This window comes from Pleurodeles waltl, chromosome 4_1 (assembly GCF_031143425.1).
Source record: "Pleurodeles waltl isolate 20211129_DDA chromosome 4_1, aPleWal1.hap1.20221129, whole genome shotgun sequence".
Lineage (NCBI taxonomy): Eukaryota > Metazoa > Chordata > Amphibia > Caudata > Salamandridae > Pleurodeles > Pleurodeles waltl.
The window spans coordinates 242,580,945-242,606,145 of NC_090442.1; the positions used below are offsets into that span (position 1 = coordinate 242,580,945).

Consider the following 25,201-nt stretch of genomic DNA (forward strand, 5'->3'; position numbering starts at 1 on the left):
CAACATATGTGCTAGTAGACCACTTCTACTGACAGAAGTGCAAACTTCTGGTCCACCAGAAAATACTTAACACAGTATATTGCCACGAGAGAGAAAGAGAGACAGTGGCCACCTGCCTACTACAAGGGCACCCACTGCGCACCATTCAGTTCACAGAACAGTTTCTTGACACTGTACCCTCAGCCTATGCACACAAACTAGGTTGGTGTGATGCCATGGAAAAATAAAAGTTACAATGCCAGATTTACATGCAGTTGAGCACTCAGCACTGGAGAATGGCCACTTACTATGCAGGGGACATCCCAACAACCTTTCTGTGCAGTATTTAGTATGTTAAAAAATGCTTGAACCCACAATGAACCCCCCCCCCCTGTAGAGCCAAAGATGTGCACTATTAATATGTTGAATTGGGTACCTGTGGTTCTGTCTCATGTGAATAAAGACTATAAACAAGATTTTTATGATGTATGGAAATAGGCGTAGTATAAAAAATGGGAGCAAGGGAAGATAAAAAAAGATATCTTGTTTTTGAGGCATTCTAAAACACTTTCTACTCCTTACAACCTTAAAATATTCTGCAAGACGTTCAATAAAGATTTTACAAAGCAGACCATGCAAACTTGTTTTTACTGCTTTTAGTATCCTAACAGTGTTCTAGAAGATCCATGACAACTATTGAACAGCAAGATGGTCCAATAAATTTAGAGGCACACAGGTCAGCCAGTGACAAATCAACACTCATTACAGCAGCTATCTGCTCAAGCGCGGTCTGCTTTTCAATCCACGAGCTACTATGTGCGTGCAGTCACATATCCCACAAGAGGAAAGTAAACCAAAATTACTTTATTCCCAGGTGTTTATCTTCATTTTAGGTAATGTGCATGGTTAACTCCTATCACTTTTCCATAGAGGAGGATGTGGTATTTCTTTTGCTGATAGAACCAGGCTGGCTAATTCAACAGACACTGAAAATTCTTCTGCTCCTGAAACTCATGCTGGACCGCACTTCACAGGCTATCCCATTCGCTTAGTTTCACATTGCTTTGTATGACAGTACAACAGCAACATTACTTGTTCCTCAAAAATATAATTTGTGATGGTATAAGGTGCTACATAAATAAGTACTAGTCAAAATTTTACACAACATAATGTTTGAGGATTTGGGCCGACATACCATAAGAATCTCAAATTGGCAAAATATATAAATTGCTTACTCTGTAACCTGCTGCAAAGTTGATAAAAGCTGACTGGTTGTGTTGTGATCACTTGCACCCAGAGAGGACATCAAAATATGCAGATCATTGAAAATCAGAATATGATCTTTAGCATGCTTCTTTGTGACCTGCACAAGCTTCTTCCACCGATCTCCGACATTTACACCTGGAAGAAAAACTGATATTTACTAACCCCACCAAAAAATTCCCTTATCTTTGTGATAAAATTAAAATAAAATGCAAAACCTGCTACGAAACCAATGCATTTACATCCCATTTCAGTGCCTTCGTATACACCTAAGACTGCCCAGGCAAGACTGCGTATATATACACAATAGCTGCATTTATCCAGTTGTGTTCTGTTAATGGAGCATTACCTCAACCCAAAGAAATAAGCGTTAACAAATTCTACATTTTTAGGGTGATACTTAAAAAAAAAAAAAAAAAAAAAAACGAAAATATACATCATTCAGGAAAGAAGCTGAAACAGGAAAAAAGAGAAGGAATAGCGCAGAATAAGACAGAAAATATATCAACAGAGGAGGACATGAAAGAGACAAAAAGACGCCAATGTGGGACTTCTGCAAAAAGGTAAAAAACTGAAAAAAAGACTGAAGGAGAGAGGTGGAACGAAAGAAAAAACAAATAAATAGAAGGAAGGGAAATATACCCCTGAATGTCTCCATAAATTGGTTACATTGTTTCTCTCACACTACTGGGCTCTGGTGGCTACACTGAAAATAGTACCCTCCCCCCCCCCCCCAACCACTGTTTATAGCACCGGATCCACCAATAAGAAGCACCTGCTTTCAAAGGTTTTCCAACAAGCTAGAACTGACGCTTTTAAACATGTTGGAGCTCTTTTAAAGGGTAATTTATTGGTCCCAAAATCCCATTAGGTGTTAGTTTGCGAGAGTTCAACAGCATTTCATCTTAACACAGTAGCTGACACGTGGTGACTTTTACATACTCCAAGTACACCTGCAGACCTGAGAAAACATGTTGGGTTACAATTTCTGTACTAAAGACCCACAACAGGAATTCTCATTTTTGTTTTTAAATGTCAGTGAAATATGCAACTACAAGGTGTTCTAGGTTTTTTTAAACCATTCTTTTTAAATTCTATTTCTTTGCAGCCCTTCTTTCTTCCATCTCACTCGCGTTTCCACAAATGCAGTTAAGCTAAGTATTTTTGAATTTTGCTTAATAACCTGTTTTGAGGTTATCTCCCTGGATATTCAATCTCTGAATTTTTATCGAGTTGAAGTTATAACATTTGTTTCACTGACATTCAACTTTTTAGGGTACTAAGCTGAGTTATTTGTATTATTCGTCTTGCATTAATTGATAAAATGATCAATTTCTTGAAAAGGTGACATTCATGTTTTGTAAGAAAAGCCTAAGACTAACCAAACCTTAAAAAGCCTCTTCGTCTAGCTTGGCTAAATCTACAATTCGTGCAATGGATTTGTGTACTGGACAGCTTAGTTCCGACTGGTCCTGGTATCCCAGAAATGAGACCATCCATCTTCAATTCATACAATGTCTCGAGAGTATACAGCCACATATTCTCAAAATAATGATGTACTTGCTAGACTCCGCTGATTAATGTGAGTGGAATAAGTGCTATTGTACAAATATATGCATATGCATGTATATAAATGTAATTCTCCATGTTTAAAAGTGAGCAGATCATTCTACTTTCAAACAGCAGCTGCAATGAAAGTACAAATAAATACTTATTTGTTGCAGTCCTGACCAAGTATTTGACAGCTAGTTAACAAACAATGTGGCCCTGTGGCACATGGTGACAAGAACAAGTATTGCTCTAACCTAAAGGTGAACTTAATTTTCTTAACAAGGGATGTACACAGGCCTGTAAAATAACTTTAAAAGTACCATTTCCTAAATTGGAATGTTAATTCCTTCAGGACTGGACCACAGCAAGGAACAGAGAGGCAGCAGGTGAGTGGATGCGAGTTCCGTCTGGATGCTGGCTGTGATAGATGTGGGGTATCTCGCATAGGAAGAACGGTAGGAGTGCTTTTGAGGAGAAGTGACGTCTGTGAAGTAGTGATGAGCCCCAGCAAAACTCAGATGAAATGTCGTGTGAAACTTAATGCAAACTCCCACCGCAGGTACAACATTACTTCCTATTGCTTCTCTATGAGGCTTCCACATCAGGGAGCTAGCAAATCCTGGTTATTTATAATGTGTGATCCCAAGCAGTTTTTCACCTCACTGTGGTGGGGCGTGGATATTGGGCTCGATAGTACAGAGGCTCAGACTCAGTTTTGTAAGGGTTTATAAGGCCGAAGCCAGGGTTTATTGATTATAAAAAATAAAAAAAAATCAATAAAAAAAACAGAAACTGGTCTTCTCCTTAGTCTTTTCTCCGGGGAGTCTCTGTTTTACATGTGAGGTGGTTTGTGCAGGTCCTCAATATTTCCTTCTGTCCTTCTTGTAGGGGGTGGTCTGCTGCCGGCTTCTTCCTGGATGCTCGTGGACTCTCGGCAGAACAATAGGACAGGTCTCGGTAAGTGGGACGGTAAGTTACTATCTTTGTTATCTTATTAGTATAAGGGAGGGGTGTGAGGAAAGGAACGACAGGGGTTGGTGATGTTATGGGGTTCGGGTCAGAAAAAGAGAGAAAACAAAAACCTGGGCGATTACCGGGGCTGTGACATAGTAGTGCAGGGCGGTTGACGTGCTCTGTGACTCCCGAGTCCTCAGTTCCCCAACCCAAGCTGCCCTGTTCCCCTTCCACCCTCCCCAGTTCCTTTTCCCTCCTTTCTCCTCCCTCCTACCCCTTTAGTGCAGGTGCCCCTGAATAAACCCTGTACCTGGGTTAGCCACGACCCTCCTGGGTCGTGGCAGGATTCTTCGTCTTCTCTGGCGGTTTCTCTCACTCCGGTGTGAGTGCAGGGCTTCTGCTCCTTCCTCCTTGGTTCGGCCACAGGCGGCTCCACGCTCTCAAATTCTTCGGTCCTCTCGTCTGCTCTCCTCTCATCTGCTCTCCTCTCGTCTGCTCTCCTCTCTCTGCCGCGGCATCCGTTTTTATGGCGTCTTCTCCGTTGTCCGAGCCGACAACCCGGAAGTCCGGTTGTGCCCGGCTGTGCGGGACCCACGCGTCTCCATGACGACGCGTAATGGGGAGTGAAGAAAGACTCCATCGGCGCCAAGGCTGAATCTCGGTAGGCGAGGGGCATAACACCCGCCTACACTCACTTACTCAAAAATTGATCTGCAAATAACAGCACTCTGAAGAACATTGTTCTCACCTTAGACAACAGCTGTCCAAAGTAATCGATTTGAAAATGGGTCCATGTTAAACTATGTACCTGTTTAATCAAATATAATAGCTTAAGTGAAATTCCCAAGTTGGACAACATACGACACAGAAAATCAAGATCAACAGAAGAAGAATAAGCAGGCAGAAAGGTTTACCCTGCTGCCACCTTGGACTTACATACAAGATACTACAGAGCAAAAACATGATACGATGTGTTCATTCCCGGACGAAAACAAGCCTCTTCTTGAGGAATTAAATTAGTCTGTGATATCTAGTCTTCAATGTGACATAAGAACAACCTAGCAAAACGGCTTGCTCCAATGCCAAGTGACAATGTCAGTCTAGAGATCACTTAAGCTAATCAAGAGTGGTGACTAACACACTTTACACTGGGGATCATCATGGGTATACAGCACCAATCTCAAATTTCACTTATACTCAAAAAAAAGTGAGAAAGGCAGATGGTGTCTCTTGTTCACTGGACAGTAGTGGAAAGTGGAAACGGAGTAATACAATGGGAGATCATTAACTGGAAATGGATGTCAGAAAGTCCTGTGGGCTCTGAGGTTATACCAACAAAGCATGATTAAGGGGTGACAAAGGGATTAACCTTGCAGTTCAAATTGGCTTTAAAATACTGCCCATGCCAATACTTTCATTTTTCAATTTGAAATTCAATATTGTAGTTTGATTAACATTTGAAACAGGATCTTTGTTATGTATCAATTAACTTCACTGATAAACAGAGTATCTGCATTGCTGGCAAGATATTTTGTACTAAAAGATGTATTTTTGGCAGACACTGCCACTATTGGTGGCAAGCCGTGTAGCCCTGCTGAAAACGGTGGTGCTGCCGGGACTGCTATATTATTTCGTCAATCCTCCACTCTTCATCCACACTCCTTTTTTTCAATCCCTTGAAAGCATGGTAGGTGACCTCCACTGTCATAACACGCACCTCAGAGTGGTCCTGGCCAGCAACTTGCAGACACTCTATTACTTCTCCCCATGGGACGTAGAACACACCCTCGCTCTTTTCCAGCCATTAACCATAAGTATGCCAATGCACATCCCCTTTTACTTGTGGCTTATCAGTGTTTTCGCAGAACATTGTTTGTCACCCAATCGGCTATGCCATGCCCAAAGCTCTGGCACTACCACTTTTTGGTATACTGCAAGAACAAGTTACTACCACGCTCCGAGAACTGAGCCCATGGCATGCGGTGGGCCTGCATACTGTAGGTGACCTGCACACTGAGGGCACTCTTCTTCCACTGGAGGAGTTCACAGCAAGCATTGAACTCTCGCCTGGTCAATTCCTTTTATATGCTTCCTTTATTGCTGCGCTAACTCAGGCTCGGGGCAACATGCAAAAGGAACTCACACAGCATTTAGGCATTCAATACTTACATGTGGCACAGGAGGATACCAGACTTGCTGGCTTGCCAGTGCTTTGCATGCACACACTGCATTCTCTCTTACACGACTGCAAGGCCATTTGGATGCAAATCTTGGCCACACCTGAACTGACAGTGATTGCCAGACCATCCTGACACATCCTGCCATAGTGTCCTGAAATGCACATATAAAATTAATCCAATGATAGATTTTACTTGAGCATACTTAACCGATAGCAATCTAAACCATTATTTTCACCACTCAGAAGTAGCTTGCCCTCGCTGTCTAACTCCGGGTGCAGGGATGATACACATGCATTGGTCTTGTCCTCCACTGGCCACATATTGGAGGAATGTTACAGCTCACTTAACTCACTGCACAAGCACAGTCCTCCCTTACACCTGGCAGGTCTGCATTCTGTGGCTTTACAGACACACCAAGAGGCACAGGGCAGCGATTAAGTTCACTGACCTGTCCATCATCTTGGCAAAAAGGCTTATTACTCGGAAGTGGAAGGCGGCAAATTCGCCAGTAGCCTCTATATGGGCTCTTTCCATGCCATGCTGGCATGGGCTAGGGCTGAGAGCACACTGTTACACAGGGAAGAATTAAAAGGTCTCCATAAATACCCCTTATCAGATCTTTGGGATGCCCTTCTGGACAAGTTCCAAGAGAAGGCACGAAGGCACTGAGCACTTAGTCATCTCCTTGACCAAACATTCCACGTGACTTTTATCCATTTAATACTGTGGGTCCCGGTGAGACTAAAGCAGGCTATTTCAGTGCAATATCACCACTATTTCATAAGTTAGTAGATTAGATATTTGTAAGAATGTTGTTTAAAGTTTTCAATCAGAACAGTGACACTTTTACAATTTCTGTTCGTAATGCATGCTTTTTACAGGATCATGGTGACACCTGTTATTGAGTCAATTCGCAATAATTTAAGAAAGCAAGGTGCATATTGATCATCTGCCACACTTGACAATGTCACCTGATGAAGGTCAAAATTTGTGAAGACATCTATATGTCTACTGTTTTGTAGCAATATCTAGTGTAGTAATGAACAAGGGGCATTTAACATGGCATTCAAGCAATTAGCCGTAATGTCACGCTATCAAAGATTAAATCCACGAATCAATGACAAAAAGGTCTGTCAACTAGTATTTCTTGGTGTTTCACTGTGCAATATCAGGATTACCCATGAACAAAGCACAGAACAGGTCAATTGAAAACAAATATTTTTGTAGATAGCACTTTGATAGTGTGTTTGTCAAAGCAAAACAAAGCACTTATGATCTATCCAAGATGGCATTATGTTAAGAACAGGTCATGAGGTTTGTTTCACTCTTCATTAGGAAACAAACTGAATGTCATAAGTGGATGTTCTCCATTCAGAGGCTCTGTGGTATATGTAACGCAAACCATTTTTCACATGTACCCTCTCCTAATGTTTTTCAATTGGCTGCCACCAGAACTCAAAATGTCTGCAAAATCCTAACTGACATGGTTGAGGCAGTTTACCTCCATCAACTCCCTGCTCTTAAAGACTAGCAATAGAAGATTGAGTTTGCTTGATGAAGAGCAAATACCATGATTCTTGAAATCCTCAAAGGTACTAGTAAATTCAAACTAGGCATATTCCTATTGCACCCTGAAACAGAGGTATTTCATACTGAACAGCATAAAATATATGTGCTTTTAGCCTTTTATTTGGTAATAAATACTTACTGGTTTTAAGGAGTTTCAGCTAAAACGCCTGACAGCAGTTTGTTCCAACACTGCTGTTTCTGTTTGTTTTCAGGCTGGTAAATTAATCTTACGTTTCTACCATATCTTGTGATCAGACTGTCCTCTAAAAATAAACATAATGCTAAACAAATAAAGAGCCTTATGTACAAAGGTATTTTAGAGTTGTAAATACCTTTTTAAATGTAAAAAGGCACATTTATGAGTCTGGTCGCAAACCTTGAACATTTCTGGACCCCTAAGTGTAGGTAGTAAGCGATTCCATGGGACAGCTTCTACTTTGTGAAATAAATAGTCAGTCACAAGGGGAGCAGGCAGTGATGCAGAGGACCACGATCTGCTCCCCATGATGTATTCCGAAACGGGAAACATTTTTTAAAGCAGCACCTGTTCCTTTAACAGATATCTTATGCTCTTTAAAAATAGTTTTCTATTTGAGAAAACAAATGGAGAGATTTAGGTCTGCTGCCCCTTGCAGTCCATCACCCCTGAATTCACAACCAATCACAGGCAAATTGTAATGTGCCAAATTGTGATATACGCCTAAGTAATATTCTTACGGCAGATAGTACTAATAGGGCGCATTGTAAACTGCGTTCCCACAAACAAGTCAGTGTACAAATTGCACATCCTTGGTTTGCGAATGGAATATAGTTCATGAAGTCCTAAAAGCTCATATTTATAAAATCATAAGTCATTGCATCATCAGATAACCAAGACAAATGAAGCAAAAATACAGTGTATTTACCTTCCAGTTGAAGTCTGTAAAGCAAAGAGCATGTATCCACCACATCGAGCATAGATCCACTTGTAAGACAATGAGGAGCAAGCTGAAATGTAAAAAGCAAATAATGCAAGTAGTAGGTCACTTAATGGATTTGAGGTGAACATGTGAACGTCTACAAGACAATCCAAATGTACTTTAAACGTAAAGGCCCTTTATCTCCCCACAGCAAAATTACATTAATCAAGACGTACAAGCAGTTTAGTGATGTCCTCTTGGGCTCAGTTGATTCCCTGATTTTGCTTTTACACACTTTGCTTGCATGAAATTATTCTAGGAATATATTGTATGAGTGGCTTGTTTTAGCTAGCCTTTTCTCAACATATAATCAGTACATTCTGTTCAAAGCTAGGAACACAGTACATGATATCCTAGTGCTTGCATTGCCCTATCAGGAAACAGCTTCTAACATCTGGACATTTTATTACATCAGAGCTATTTTTCTAACACAATGGTTTTTGTTAAATAAGTGGTTCACTGACCCGGAAAGGACAGAGGGGCACTCCAGCCGTGACCCAATTGAGGAATGCTGTAATCGACATGCAGCTCTACCAGCTTCCAGAGAGCTTGCCATCCACACCATAGTCTGACTCCTGACTCAGTTTCCAGGTATGGGGCTAAGGCTAATCCCTTAGATCAGGCAATGGCAGAGGCTACACCAACTATGCTCTCCGTATAGTCTTAGGGTTACATAGGAACATCTAGAAATCACTTGTGGTTGGTTTATTCATCCTCTTTCCCATGTTCAAAATACTGATTACCTTGCTTTGGTTCATCTGTTTAATTATCGCAGCTCATTCTCTCGATGGAAGATTAGGATTTTTTCAATAAATCTATTGAAAACATCATATATTTTGTGTGTTTCGCCTGGGCATGCATGAGTAGCACAACAAAAGGGTGAGATCTGTTTACATATCTTCCTTGGGAGTCAGTGTGTCATGTTTTTAGTTGCCACAATCACCCTTCACCCCAGCAGAGTTGGGGGGTGTAGGATAGGCACTGTGAGCTACCCAAAAATTGGGTCAGTGGTTTCTGATGGTGTGGACAGACTTAAGTCTCCCACATTCTGCAGTTCTATCTTCCTAATACGCAATCCTGTTATTTTAGTAGGAAAAGTATAACTTGGCTCCACCAACGTACTTAGGTCTGGTACTTGATTAATGAGTCTCCCTAATAGTTTCTATTGTATTCCCAATGTGCCTTATTTACCTTAATATGGAGATGCCTGTGGTGCTAGGGATTATATCCTCCTCAGAATTATAGCAAGCACCTACATCTGTCTATAGGCTGTTCAACCTTGAACTTTTAAAAGGATACTGCACACCTTTGTACTCCCCTCTATGAATTCCATATATCAAAATGGCGAATCCAATTAACATTCCTGATAAATGTAAACCTGCTGTTACAGCACATTTAAACATGCATGGGTTACCCAATGGGGGTGGAGATGTTACCTTCATGGTTGAGGAGCAGGATGCGTACAAAACTGAAATATTTTACTCATGGGTTACTCTACCTGCAGTTGACGCCATTACAAATACGTTTAATACATACACAGCTGCCGACGTACCAGGCGAAGAAAAACCACATAATGATTTAGAAATACCCTTAACACTTAGGGGGCACCAAAATTGGTTTCAAGGTGCCCTACCACATATTTTAGACAATGTCGACTAGGTCCCCCTGGTACTGACAGAGCAACATAGCCAGTTTTGTCTGGCTACACACTATATCCCAATATAAAGAATTTACCTGTGGCTGATTTGCGCCCTATATTTAGTAATCTAGTTAGATTATGCAGAAGTTTAGCTCCGTTTGTTATGCATACATTAACAACTGCCCCAACAAGGGCTGCTCAAGCTGTTCAACCACAACTGGCTACACCTGGGATTAACCCAGTAACAATTAATGCTATCATTGGTAAAGTACCCTCAGACAGGAGGAAATTCCATTCTGGATGCCTCAAAAATACAAACCAGCTTGAAGCAGTGTTTCCCCATATGGGACCCCAAGATAAACAGAGAATTCTTACAATGTGCTTGCCACTTGGAAAGGTGCCCTCTATTGAAAACTGTGCCATTTGGGGTAAAGTTTATGCTGCAATTTATACCATAATGCATGGTCACCATCTCTTGCTGTTTACCTGATGTGTTAAAACAGATACACAATGAATACAGGGCTGCCCCTGCCCTGGATCTGGGGATGAAACTAATTGCCAACTTCATCACAGTATCCTCAATTATTTTAGGAAATATTAAAGGGGAAGCAGCAGCACTGGCAGTTCGCCAACATCTCACACAGGTTCCATGAATAGATCGAGCACGATTTACAAAACATTACTGCTAAAACCTATACATCTATAGGTCACGATATTTTGGGGGCCAGACAAAATAAACCACAGCTTAAAGGTAGTTCTGAAAAAGACAATACCAAGCAAGAAACAGTCTTCTAACAAACAGTGGGATAAACAAAGCAAAAACAAGGCAAAAAAAAACTGAGTCGCAGGGAAAATCTCCGCAACTAGGAGAACTCTGAGAAATGTTATCATTTAAGTAACCGGGATACCTCAAAACAACCTGACAGGTATTAGTTTTCTGACACACACCTTCTTGTTCTTTCCAGGAGTCATCGGACAAACGTTCTGAGAGGGCGGGGTGCTCAGAGTGCAGGCAAGAAGAGTACATGAAACAAAAAAAGGACTCATAACGTTCATCTGACTTCATCATAAAAAAGGCCCTGTAACCTGACAGCAAAAACTCCAATTAAAAAAGAAAGTGGTTGCAGGAATTTTGGCACGATATGTGGCAAATACTGAGAATATTAATTCAGAACATGATGTGAGCAGTGTCTCTGCTAAACAGCTCGGCAGAGGTCACAATAGTTTGCCAAAATCTTCAAGAGTTTCTGGATGTGAAAGCAACTAACTACTACATAGAAGTTGAAAACTCCAGATCAGTGGGTCACCCCTCCTGACAGAGTGTATAAATTGAATATAGAAATTGAATGGGACAACAAAAAAAACACATAATTAAAGTAATTTTCTGGGAAACACTAATACTTAGGTATGACATTCTCTTAGCTGAAAAGGATTGGCCTCCAGAGTTTGTTAGAACTCTACCACAAGGTGATGACCTAATAATACCGTCTTTCTCTGTCCTTGTTAAACAAGCCTATACTGCAGAATGGGCCCTTACCCAAGCCTCTGCCCTATAGCGCAATCATGCGAGCTTGGGATAGGACTCACCTTACCATGTGACACCCATAAAGTCCAGCCCGCAAGTGCAACCTCAAAACCCAATCAAACATGAAGCAAAAGCTCCTGTACTCGAAATTCTCTCACAACTTGAGCACCAGGAAATCAGTGAACCCTGTGTATCTCCCATGAACAACCCTTTCGTTCCAGTAGTTAAGTCAAATCACTCCTATAAAATAGTCTTAGATTGTAGACATTTAAATTGGCACGAATGCACATTTGAAATCTAAAATTCACACAGTACCACTTTAATGAACAATATTGACCGTAAAAAAAATAATAATAAATTTGGGATATTTCCAAAGGGTTCTTCTGTGAAACCATAGCACCTGAGACCTCTTTTTTAGTGCACAGCTGTCGGTACCATTTTCGTCGGCTTCCTCAGGGGTATAAGAACAGATTTGGGCTGTTTGCTGTTTGTGTAACATAAATATTGCATGATATCAATCCTGAACCATAGTCCTACATTGATGATGTATATCTAACCGACAACGACTTAAACACTCACCTAGCCAGTCAGATGCATTGTTTTGGGATTTTCTGAAAATGGCTATAAATTCAAATTCAAATTAACTATATATGCTTTTCTCAGTGTCTTTTTCTTAGGATACGAGTTGTCAAATGAGGGAAAGATGCTGTCACCACACTTCCTAGAGAGGTGCGCCTGATTACAACCACCAAACGCCTTTAAAAACTACAATCCTTATTAGGATTTGTCAATTGTGCCAGAACTTACATCCCATAGTATGCACAAGGCATACAACAACTGTACCATTTAATTTGCCCATATTTCTCCAGTAAACATTGAACACCAGAACATACAGATGTATGTCCTAGATCTTGATAGTCCCAGCGCAGTGGTGTCAGGCACACCCTTTGACATAAATGAAAGTTTCACTGTCTTACAGGAACTACAGACTAACATGCATGCAGCATGACACTTACACACACGTATAAATAAAACAAACTTGGTCATCCGGATAACACTGGGTGCCATTGGCTTCACTTATGTAACATTCAATGAAGGTGACACTGTACTGAATGACTGTCATAAAGGAATGACCACTGGCTCAAGGGAAATGTATTATTGTTGTTACTCCCGTCCTTAGAGGCTGTCACTAAGGCCAGCGCCCAGTATGCCAAAGCTTTACATCCTATATGGATACAATGGGCCAGTTTCTTGCTTGCCACCGATGTAGATGAGGTATTTGACCCTACACTGAAAACTCAAAACTCACGATTTGTATTAGCATGTCCAGTCTTTCAATAAAAACGTGCATTATTGGCGCCTAAGTGGATTCAGAGACTCAAAAGTGAATACTATAAAGCATAAAGAGCTTTGGGGAAAGATGGCAGAACTCAAATACAGTCTGCCACATGCTCATGTATGCAGTAGCTGCCTTCCACTTGGAACAGGGCCTTGCCTTTGCTTCTAAGGCTTGCAGGGACACCATGGGAATCCTGGGTGTGGCTGTGCATTATTCCTCTCCATATCACCCTGAGGAAAATTCAATATTGAAAAGGAAGAACTGAGACGTAAAGTAATCCTTAACAGCTAGAGTATTAGGTTCAGGTCGCAGTTGGCTACACCACTTGCAGAGTCCAAAGAGCTTTAAATTATGTGCCTGGGGGATTTTTGGGTGACCTGAGCCCATACGAAGTCCTGTTCGGCATCCAGATGTATCTTCCAGATCTTGATGGTATTGGCGCAAAAGTGGCAGACACGTCCTTGGACATAAATGAAAGTTTTGCTGTCTTACTGGAACTCCAAGACTTCCAAGATGAACGTTCAAACATGCATGCTGCCACTAAAGGAGTGAAAAAGCAACCAGCACCTAACGGCTCGATTCCAAAAGTTGGGGATCTGGTTCGATAAAAAATTGCAGTGAAGAAGGAATTTGGCCCATCATACCATGTGCCAGTCATTGGAATTCAAGGTACCAGAACTGTGATTTTGCTAGAGCTTGCTGGTTGTAAAGACAAGTGCTTTGTCTCCATTGATTAAGTAAAATTGAATCATGTGGACAATCCTACACAGTAGGGCCGAAGACTCCCGGGTAGTTCTCTAGCCCCTCCCAATACCCTACAGGAAATACCTCTTCAAGTATTAAACAACAACAATATTATTTCCCCCCGGTTACCACTGCAAATGAAAGAAACATACCAGATGCAAGTCTACAGTTTTCTACTACTTCCTAAAGCAACAGAGTTGTTTATGATGAACCACCTTTGTACATGCAGAAAGGTGTAAAATGCCTTAATGAACTTCTGAGGGACCCTCTCCTGATATCCCCTGCCACCAACACCTGGATAATTAACTCTGGTTATGGCAGCAATCCTTTCTGAACACGAAAGCAGGAAGGAGCTCATGATTCCTCAGATGCACCCCTGTGAGGTTGACATCAGGCGACACCAAGAGTAGGCTTCCCTGTCCTTGCGCATCTTAAGACAACGCACTATTGGCTACCACTTCTTTCATGCTGCAGCCAGAGCCTTATACTTTTTTTTACCTTGATATTCCAGAAATTGTTATGGGTGCAATGGACTCAACACATTATTGACCAACAGGATGATGACCTCTTCTCTGCAAATGTGATACACGGGGAAACTTGCTTAACATTCTTGCATATGACACAAAGTTTCTGCTTCCACTTCTCTCTTTGGCTTATCTGGCGAGGGTGCTTAGTGAAAGGCCTCTGGGCGGCCCCATCGCCGGTCAGATCGGACCGGGGGGTCGTTTTGGCCCTTTGGCGGCAGCAGGAGACGGCTTGTGCCCTCCGGAGGCCTGATCTGGGGATGGCCTTGGCCCCGCTGGCTGACTGGTGGTGGGCTCCCTATTTTAGTGGTGGATAGAGACTGACAGTAACGGAAGGGAGGCCAGCTACCTGAGGGACGTCGCGCTATTATTGGAGCCTCATATTTGTGGTGCTGCCCTCCTGCGTGTACCTGGTGCGCTGGTTTCCTCTTTTCAGCAATTGGAAGGGAGCGTTTCCTTGGTGGGCTCGCGGCGGCTGCCGGCATGGGAAAGGCGGAGCAGAGGCAGGCGAAGATCTCCTTTCACGGAGGTAGGAGGAAGGGGGAGTTTCTGCCTCTCAGTCGGGAGATCTTCCGGCGGAGGATGGACCTTTGGACACATCGGTCAAAGCCATGTTTTTGGATCTTAAAAACAGTTTGGCAGGCATAGACGCTAAATTAGATCACCTAACTGAACAGATGGACCGCATCAAGGCCAGAGTGGATGATCATGATGCTCACATTGACCAGTTAGAGACGCGCACTTCGGAGCTGGAGGATTGACAACACAGAGAGCGGGAGAAGATTTGGAAGCTCGCTCGAACCGTAACAACATTAGAATGATTGGTCTTCCGGAACCCACGGACATGGGCAGGATGGAGGACTTTGTGGAGAAAATGTTTGCAGACCTATTTCCTGGAAAGCTTTCCAAGATGTTCATGGTGGAGAGAGCCCACAGATCGCTTGGCCCTCAGCCTCCACCTGGGAATTCGCCGCGACCCATTATTATCCGCCTGCTGAACTACCGCGATAGAGATGCTGTGCTGCGGCTAGCCAGAGAGAGGCGCCCAGTGATTTATAAGAACTCTGAGCAGAGCTTCTTTCCGGATTACACCCAGAGTGTGCAGGCGGCGCGAAGGGCCTTCCTGCCAATTAAACGCTTGTTAAGTTTGACTGATGGCAGATTTTCTCTTATTTACCCTGCAAAGCTCCGAATACAACATGGGGGCACATTACATTTCTTTACGGACCCGAAGCTGCCGGCTAAGTTTGTTAAGACGATTCCCCGGAGGCCTGTGGCTGTGAAGGCGGCTGATGCTGGAGCTGAGCGAGCAGACCTAAGTGACAATGATTAACTGTCAAATGAGTGCTGGAGAACCAGTAGATCTTGATGATTATCTGGGAGCGCTGTTGCAGTACCTTTGTTTTTCACATTTGCCGCTCTGAAGTTATACCTGTTATTTGGGCCCTCCCCTCCCTGCTCCGGTACGGTTGGCGGGTTGGGTAGCTAGCCTACGGCCCTTGGATGAGTCCTGTCACTATGTTGTGGGTCTTTGATTTCGTTCCTTCGGGCTTGGGGGGTGTAAGGAAATGCCTCCATGGCATGGTTACCCCCTGACTTTTTGCCTTTGCTGATGCTATGTTTTGATTTGAAAGTGTGCTGAGGCCTGCTAACCAGGCCCCAGCACCAGTGTTCTTTCCCTAACCTGTACTTTTGTTTTACACAATTGGCACACCCTGGCATCCAGGTAAGTCCCTTGTAACTGGTACCCCTGGTACCAAGGGCCCTGATGCCAGAGAAGGTCTCTAAGGGCTGCAGCATACCTTATGCCACCCTGGGGACACCTCACTCAGCACAGACACACTGCTTGCCAGCTTGTGTGTGCTAGTGAGGACAAAACGAGTAAGTCGACATGGCACTCCCCTCAGGGTGCCATGCCAACCTCACACTGCCTATGCAGTATAGATAAGTCACCCCTCTAGCAGGCCTTACAGCCCTAAGGCAGGGTGCACTATACCATAGGTGAGGGCACCAGTGCATGAGCACTGTGCCCCTACAGTGTCTAAGCAAAACCTTAGACATTGTAAGTGCAGGGTAGCCATAAGAGTATATGGTCTGGGAGTCTGTCAAACACGAACTCCACAGCACCATAATGGCTACACTGAAAACTGGGAAGTTTGGTATCAAACTTCTCAGCACAATAAATGCACACTGATGCCAGTGTACATTTTATTGTGAAATACACCCCAGAGGGCACCTGAGAGGTGCCCCCTGAAACCTTAACCAACTACCCGTGTAGGCTGACTGGTTTTAGCAGCCTGCCACACTCGAGACATGTTGCTGGCCCCATGGGGAGAGTGCCTTTGTCACTCTGAGGCCAGTAACAAAGCCTGCACTGGGTGGAGATGCTATCACCTCCCCCAGGCAGGAGCTGTAACACCTGGCGGTGAGCCTCAAAGGCTCACCCCCTTTGTTCCAGCACCGCAGGGCACTCCAGCTAGTGGAGTTGCCCGCCCCCTCCGGCCACGGCCCCACTTTTGGCGGCAAGGCCGGAGGAAATAATGAGAATAACAAGGAGGAGTCACTGGCCAGTCAGGACAGCCCCTAAGGTGTCCTGAGCTGAAGTGACTCTAACTTTTAGAAACCCTCCATCTTGCAGTTGGAGGATTCCCCCAATAGGGATAGGAATGTGACCCCCTCCCCTTGGGAGGAGGCACAAAGAGGGTGTACCCACCCTCAGGGCTAGTAGCCATTGGCTACTAACCCCCCAGACCTAAACACGCCCTTAAATTTAGTATTTAAGGGCTCCCCTGAACCTAAGTATTTAGATTCCTGCAACTTACAGAAGAAGAGGACTGCTGAGCTGAAAAACCCCTGCAGAAGAAGAAAGAAGACACCAACTGCTTTGGCCCCAGTCCTACCGGCCTGCCTCCTGCCTTCAGAAGAAAACTGCTCCAGCGACGCTTTCTCCAGGACCAGCGACCTCTGAATCCTCAGAGGACTGCCCTGCTTCCAAGAGACCAAGAAACTCCCGAGAACAGCGGCTCTGTTCAACAAAGACTGCAACTTTGTATCCAGAGGAGCAGATTTAAAGACCCCTGCAATCCCCGCAAGAAGCGTGAGACTTGCAACACTGCACCCGGCGACCCCGACTCGACTGGTGGAGAACCAACACCTCAGGGAGGACCCTCCGGCGACTCCAAGACTGAGTAACCAAAGTTGTCCCCCCTGAGCCCCCACAGCGACGCCTGCAGAGGGAATCCCGAGGCCCCCCCTGACCGCGACTGCCTGACTCTGAAATCCCGACGCCTGGAAAAGACCCTGCACCCGCAGCCCCCTGGACCTGAAGGATCGGAACTCCAGTGCAGGAGTGACCCCCAGGAGGCCCTCTCCCTTGCCCAGGTGGTGGCTACCCCGAGGAGCCCCCCCTTACCTACCTGCAACGCTGAAGAGACCCCTTGGTCTCCCATTGAAACCCATTGGAAACCAGACGCTTGTTTACACACTGCACCCGGCCGCCCCCGCGCTGCTGAGGGTGTACTTTTTGTGTGGAGTTGTGTCCCCCCCGGTGCCCTACAAACCCCCCCCCGGTCTGCCCTCCGAAGACGCGGGTACTTACCTGCTGGCAGACTGGAACCGGGGCACCCCCTTCTCTCCATTGAAGCCTATGTGTTTTGGGCACCACTTTGAACTCTGCACCTGACCGGCCCTGAGCTGCTGGTGTGGTGACTTTGGGGTTGCTCTGAACCCCCAACGGTGGGCTACCTTGGACCCCAATTTGAACCCCGTAGGTGGTTTACTTACCTGCAAGAACTAACATTACTTTACCTCCCCCAGGAACTGTGAAAATTGCACTGTGTCCACTTTTAAAACAGCTAAATGTGTTTTATGTAAAAAGTATATATGCTATTGTGATTATTCAAATTTCCTAAAGTACTTACCTGCAATACCTTTCAAATGAGATATTACATGTAGAATTTGAACCTGTGGTTCTTAAAATAAACTAAGAAAATATATTTTTCTATAACAAAAACCTATTGGCTTGGAATTGTCTCGGAGTGTGTGTTCCTCATTTATTGCCTGTGTGTATGTACAACAAATGCTTAACACTACTCCTTTGATAAGCCTACTGCTCGACCACACTACCAAAAAATAGAGCATTAGTATTATCTCTTTTTGCTACTATCTTACCTCTAAGGGGAACCCTTGGACTCTGTGCATACTATTCCTTACTTTGAAATAGTGCATACAGAGCCAACTTCCTACATTGGTGGATCAGCGGTGGGGTACAAGACTTTGCATTTGCTGGACTACTCAGCCAATGCCTGATCACACAACAAATTCCAAAAATTGTCATTAGAAATTGATTTTTGCAATTTGAACTATTTTTCTAAATTCTTAAAAGTCCTGCTAGGGCCTTGTGTTAGTCCCGGTTAGCATTTCTTTTAGTGTTTAAAAGTTTGTGAAAGTTTGAATTAGAACCTAGAACTAGTTTTAGATTCTTAAAAAGTATTCCAACTTTTAGAAGCATAATGTCTAGTACAGATATGAATGTGGTGGAACTCGACACCACCCCTTACCTCCATCTTAAGATGAGGGAGCTAAGGTCACTCTGTAAAATAAAGAAAATAGCAATGGGCCCCAGACCTTCCAAACTACAGCTCCAGGAGCTTTTGGCAGAGTTTGAAAAGGCCAACCCCTCTGAGGATGGTATCACAGAGGATGAAGATAGTGACTTGGAGGAAAATTCCCACCTAACAGTCCTAACTAGGGAGAACAGGGCCTCTCAAGCCCTGACTCCAAACATAATAGTCAGAGATGCTGTTTCCCTCACAGGAGGGACCAACCTCTCTGAAATCACTGAGGATAATCCCAGTGAAGAGGACATCCAGTTAGCCAGGATGGCAAAAAGATTGGCTTTGGAAAGATAGATCATAGCCATAGAAAGGGAAAGACAAGAGATGGGCCTAGGACCCATCAATGGTGGCAGCAACATAACTAGGGTCAGAGATTCTCCTGACATGTTAAAAATCCCTAAAGGGATTGTGACTAAATATGAAGATGGTGATGACATCCCCAAATGGTTCACAGCTTTTGAGAGGGCTTGTGTAACCAGACAAGTGAACAAATCTCACTGGGGTGCTCTCCTTTGGGAAATGTTCACTGGAAAGTGTAGGGATAGACTCCTCACACTCTCTGGAAAAGATGCAGAATCTTATGACCTCATGAAGGGTACCCTGATTGAGGGCTTTGGATTCTCCACTGAGGAGTATAGGATTAGATTCAGGGGGGCTCAAAAATCCTCGAGCCAGACCTGGGTTGATTTTGTAGACTACTCAGTGAAAACACTGGATGGTTGGATTCAAGGCAGTGGTGTAAATGATTATGATGGGCTGTACAATTTATTTGTGAAAGAACATCTGTTAAGTAATTTTTTCAATGACAAACTGCATCAGCATCTGGTAGACCTAGGACCAATTTCTCCCCAAGAATTGGGAAAGAAGGCGGACCATTGGGTCAAGACTAGGGTGACCAAGACTTCCACAGGGGGTGACCAAAAGAAAGGGGTCACAAAGCCTCCCAGGGGAAAGGTGTTGAGACATCCAAAAACAAAAATAGTAAAGAGTCTTCTACAGGCCCCCAAAAACCTGCACAGGAGGGTGGGCCCAGAGCCTCTTCACAAACCAATTTTGGGTACAAGGGTAAAAACTTTGATCCCAAAAAGGCCTGGTGTCGTAGCTGTAATCAGCCTGGACACCAAACTGGAGACAAGGCCTGTCACAAGAAAACAACCACTTCTAACTCCACTCCAGCTAACACTGGAATGGCTAGTCTCCAAGTGGGATCAACAGTGTGCCCAGAGCAAATCAGGTGTCGCACTGAAGCTACATTAGTCTCTGAGGGTGGGGTGGATTTAGCCACACTGGCTGCCTGGCCTCCTAACATGCAAAAATACAGGCAGCAGCTCTTAATTAATGGGACAAGTGTAGAAGGCCTGAGGGATACAGGTGCCAGTGTCACTATGGTGACAGAGAAACTGGTTTCCCCTGGTCAATACCTGACTGGACGAACTTATCCAGTCACTAATGCTGACAATCAAACTAAAGTACATCCCATGGCTATGGTAACTTTAGAGTGGGGAGGGATCAATGGCCTGAAACAGGTGGTAGTCTCCTCAAATATCCCAGTAGACTGTTTGCTTGGAAATGGCCTGGAGTCCTCAGCATGGGGTGAGGTAGAACTGAAAACCCATGCAGCCATGCTGGGTATCCCTGAACTGGTGTGTGTCAAGACAAGGGCACAGTGCAAGGCACAGGGTGAAAAAGTAGAGCTGGAGTCTGGAAAAAGGGCCCAGCCTACCAAGAGAAAAGGAAAGTCAACTGGGAAACCAGCTGCAACACAACAACAAAAAGAGAACCTCTCTTCTCAGGAAGAAGTTCTGCCCTCTGAGGGAACTGAGCCTGTGGAATTGGAACCTTATCAGGTTGAGCTCTTAGACCCAGGGGGACCCTCAAGGGAGCAGTTGTGTAAGGGACAAGAAACCTGTCCCTCTCTTGAAGGCCGTAGGCAGCAAGCTGCTGAAGAGTCCAATGGCAAGAAAACTGGAACACATAGGGTCTATTGGGAAGATGGACTCCTGTACACTGAGGCAAGAGATCCCAAACCTGGTGCCACTAGGAGAGTGGTAGTGCGTCAGGAGTTCAGAGAGTTTATTCTGACCTTAGCCCATGATATTCCCCTTGCTGGGCATTTGGGACAAACCAAGACGTGGGAGAGATTAGTCAACCACTTCTACTGGCCCAACATGTCCCAGAAAGTTAAGGAGTTTTGTGTCTCCTGTACCACCTGTCAAGCCAGTGGTAAGACAGGTGGACATCCAAAGCACCCCCTCATTCCACTTCCAGTGGTGGGGGTCCCCTTTGAAAGAGTGGGTGTGGACATAGTGGGTCCACTTGAACCTCCCACAGCCTCAGGAAATATGTACATCCTAGTAGTAGTGGATCATGCTACTAGGTATCCTGAAGCTATTCCCCTTAGGTCGACTACTGCCCCTGCAGTAGCCAAGGCCCTCATTGGTATCTTTACCAGAGTGGGCTTCCCTAAGGAGGTGGTGTCTGACAGAGGTACCAACTTCATGTCAGCATACCTGAAACACATGTGGAATGAGTGTGGAGTGACTTATAAATTCACTACACCCTATCATCCACAAACTAATGGCCTTGTTGAGAGATTCAACAAGACATTAAAGGGCATGATCATGGGGCTCCCAAAAAAACTCAAAAGGAGATGGGATGTCCTCTTGCCATGTCTGCTTTTCGCTTAGAGAGGTGCCTCAGAAGGGAGTAGGGTTCTCACCCTTTGAACTTCTGTTTGGCCACCCTGTAAGGGGACCATTAGCTCTTGTTAAAGAAGGCTGGGAGAGACCTCTCCATGAGCCTAAACAAGACATAGTGGACTATGTACTTGGCCTTCGCTCAAGGATGGCAGAGTACATGGAAAAGGTAAGCAAAAACCTTGAGGCCAGCCAACAGCTCCAGAAGTTTTGGTATGACCAAAAGGCTGCAATGGTTGAATTTCAACCAGGGCAGAAAGTCTGGGTTCTGGAGCCTGTGGCTCCCAGGGCACTTCAGGACAGATGGAGTGGCCCTTACCCAGTGCTAGAGAAGAAGAGTCAGGTCACCTACCTGGTGGACCTGGGCACTAGCAGGAGCCCCAAGAGGGTGATCCATGTGAACCGCCTTAAGCTCTTCCATGACAGGGCTGATGTAAATCTGTTGATGGTAACAGATGAGGACCAGGAAGCGGAGAGTGAACCTCTCCCTGATCTCCTCTCATCAAACCCTAAAGATGGTTCAGTAGATGGAGTGATCTATTCAGACCCCTCTCTGGCCAACAGCAATCTGCTGCAGGACTTTCCTCCAATCAGATTGCTGAGCTCTTTTCCCTAACCCCTGGTCAGACACACCTGTGTACCCATGATGTGGACACAGGAGACAGCATGCCTGTCAAAAACAAAATATTCAGACAGTCTGACCAAGTTAAGGAGAGCATCAAGGTGGAAGTCCACAAGATGCTGGAATTGGGAGTAATTGAGCACTCTGACAGCCCCTGGGCTAGCCCAGTGGTCTTAGTCCCCAAACCTCACACCAAAGATGGAAAGAGAGAGATGAGGTTGTGTGTGGACTACAGAGGACTTAATTTTGTCACCAAGACAGATGCCCATCCCATTCCTAGAGCTGACGAGCTGATAGACAAATTAGGTGCTGCCAAATTCTTAAGTACCTTTGACTTAACAGCAGGGTACTGGCAAATCAAAATGGCACCTGGAGCAAAAGAAAAGACAGCATATTCCACATCTGATGGGCATTATCAGTTCACTGTTATGCCCTTTAGTTTAAAGAATGCCCCTGCCACCTTCCAAAGGTTGGTGAATCAAGTCCTTGCTGGCTTGGAGGCCTTTAGTGCAGCTTATCTTGATGATATTGATGTCTTTAGCTCCAACTGGCAGGATCACCTGGTCCACCTGAAGAAGGTTTTGAAGGCTCTGCAATCAGCAGGCCTCTCTATCAAGGCATCCAAATGCCAGATAGGGCAGGGAACTGTGGTTTACTTGGGACACCTTGTAGGTGGAGGCCAAGTTCAGCCACTCCAGCCTAAGATCCAGACTATTCTGGACTGGGCAGCTCCAAAAACCCAGACTCAAGTCAGGGCATACCTTGGCTTGACTGGGTACTATAGGAGGTTTGTGAAGGGATATGGATCCATTGTGACAGCCCTCACAGAACTCACCTCCAAGAAAATGCCCAAGAAATTAAACTGGACTGTAGAATGCCAACAGGCCTTTGACACCCTGAAACAAGCTATGTGCACAGCACCAGTTCTAAAAGCTCCAGATTACTCCAAGCAGTTCATTGTGTAGACAGATGCCTCTGAACATGGGATAGGGGCAGTTTTGTCCCAAACAAATGATGATGGCCTTGACCAGCCTGGTGCTTTCATTAGCAGGAGGTTACTCCCCAGGGAGCAGCGTTGGAGTGCCATTGAGAGGGAGGCCTTTGCTGTGGTTTGGTCCCTGAAGAAGCTGAGACCATACCTCTTTGGTACTCACTTTGTAGTTCAAACTGACCACAGACCTCTCAGATGGCTGATGCAAATGAAAGGTGAAAATCCAAAACTGTTGAGGTGGTCCATCTCCCTACAGGGAATGGACTTTATAGTGGAACACAGACCTGGGACTGCCCATGCCAATACAGATGGCCTTTCCAGGTTTTTCCACTTAGAAAATGAAGACTCTCTTGGGAAAGGTTAGTCTCATCCTCTTTCGGGGGGGAGGGTGTGTGTGTAAGGAAATGCCTCCTTGGCATGGTTACCCCCTGACTTTTTGCCTTTGCTGATGCTATGTTTTGATTTGAAAGTGTGCTGAGGCCTGCTAACCAGGCCCCAGCACCAGTGTTCTTTCCCTAACCTGTACTTTTGTTTTACACAATTGGCACACCCTGGCATCCAGGTAAGTCCCTTGTAACTGGTACCCCTGGTACCAAGGGCCCTGATGCCAGGGAAGGTCTCTAAGGGCTGCAGCATACCTTATGCCACCCTGGGGACCCCTCACTCAGCACAGACACACTGCTTGCCAGCTTGTGTGTGCTAGTGAGGACAAAACGAGTAAGTCGACATGGCAATCCCCTCAGGGTGCCATGCCAACCTCACACTGCCTATGCAGTATAGATAAGTCACCCCTCTAGCAGGCCTTACAGCCCTAAGGCAGGGTGCACTATACCATAGGTGAGGGCACCAGTGCATGAGCACTGTGCCCCTACAGTGTCTAAGCAAAACCTTAGACATTGTAAGTGCAGTGTAGCCATAAGAGTATATGGCCTGGGAGTCTGTCAAACACGAACTCCACAGCACCATAATGACTACACTGAAAACTGGGAAGTTTGGTATCAAACTTCTAAGCACAATAAATGCACACTGATGCCAGTGTACATTTTATTGTGAAATACACCCCAGAGGGCACCTTAGAGGTGCCCCCTGAAACCTTAACCAACTACCCGTGTAGGCTGACTGGTTTTAGCAGCCTGCCACACTCGAGACATGTTGCTGGCCCCATGGGGAGAGTGCCTTTGACACTCTGAGGCCAGTAACAAAGCCTGCACTGGGTGGAGATGCTATCACCTCCCCCAGGCAGGAGCTGTAACACCTGGAGGTGAGCATCAAAGGCTCACCCCCTTAGTTCCAGCACCGCAGGGCACTCCAGCTAGTGGAGTTGCCCGCCCCCTCCGGCCACGGCCCCACTTTTGGCGGCAAGGCCGGAGGAAATATTGAGAATAACAAGGAGGAGTCACTGGCCAGTCAGGACAGCCCCTAAGGTGTCCTGAGCTGAAGTGACTAACATTTAGAAATCCTCCATCTTGCAGATGGAGGATTCCCCCAATAGGGATAGGAATGTGACACCCTCCCCTTGGGAGGAGGCACAAAGAGGGTGTACCCACCCTCAGGTCTAGTAGCCATTGGCTACTAACCCCCCAGACCTAAACACGCCCTTAAATTTAGTATTTAAGGGCTCCCCTGAAACTAAGAATTTAGATTCCTGCAACTTACAGAAGAAGACTGCTGAGCTGAAAAACCCCTGCAGAAGAAGAAAGAAGACACCAACTGCTTTGGCCCCAGTCCTACCGGCCTGTCTCCTGCCTTCAGAAGAAAACTGCTCCAGCGATGCTTTCCCCAGGACCAGCGACCTCTGAATCCTCAGAGGACTGCCCTGCTTCCAAGAGACCAAGAAACTCCTGAGAACAGCGGCTCTGTTCAACAAAGACTGCAACTTTGTATCCAGAGGAGCAGATTTAAAGACCCCTGCAATCCCCGCAAGAAGCATGAGACTTGCAACACTGCACCCGGCGACCCCGACTCGACTGGTGGAGAACCAACACCTCAGGGAGGACCCTCCGGCGACTCCGAGACTGTGAGAAACCAAAGTGGTCCCCCCTGAGCCCCC

General features: G+C 45.2%; 1 protein-coding gene across 1 annotated transcript in view; it reads right to left on the reverse strand.

The window, feature by feature from the left end:
- TTC38 (tetratricopeptide repeat domain 38) overlaps positions 1-25,201 on the reverse strand; it is a 309,404-nt gene that overhangs the window by 83,920 nt on the left and 200,283 nt on the right. Inside the window, exons 10-11 of the mRNA XM_069228235.1 lie at positions 8,402-8,483; positions 1,215-1,380 (exon numbers count right to left, since the gene is read on the reverse strand). Coding sequence (XP_069084336.1) covers positions 1,215-1,380; positions 8,402-8,483 — 248 coding nt within the window. The remainder of the gene's footprint in view (positions 1-1,214; positions 1,381-8,401; positions 8,484-25,201) is intronic.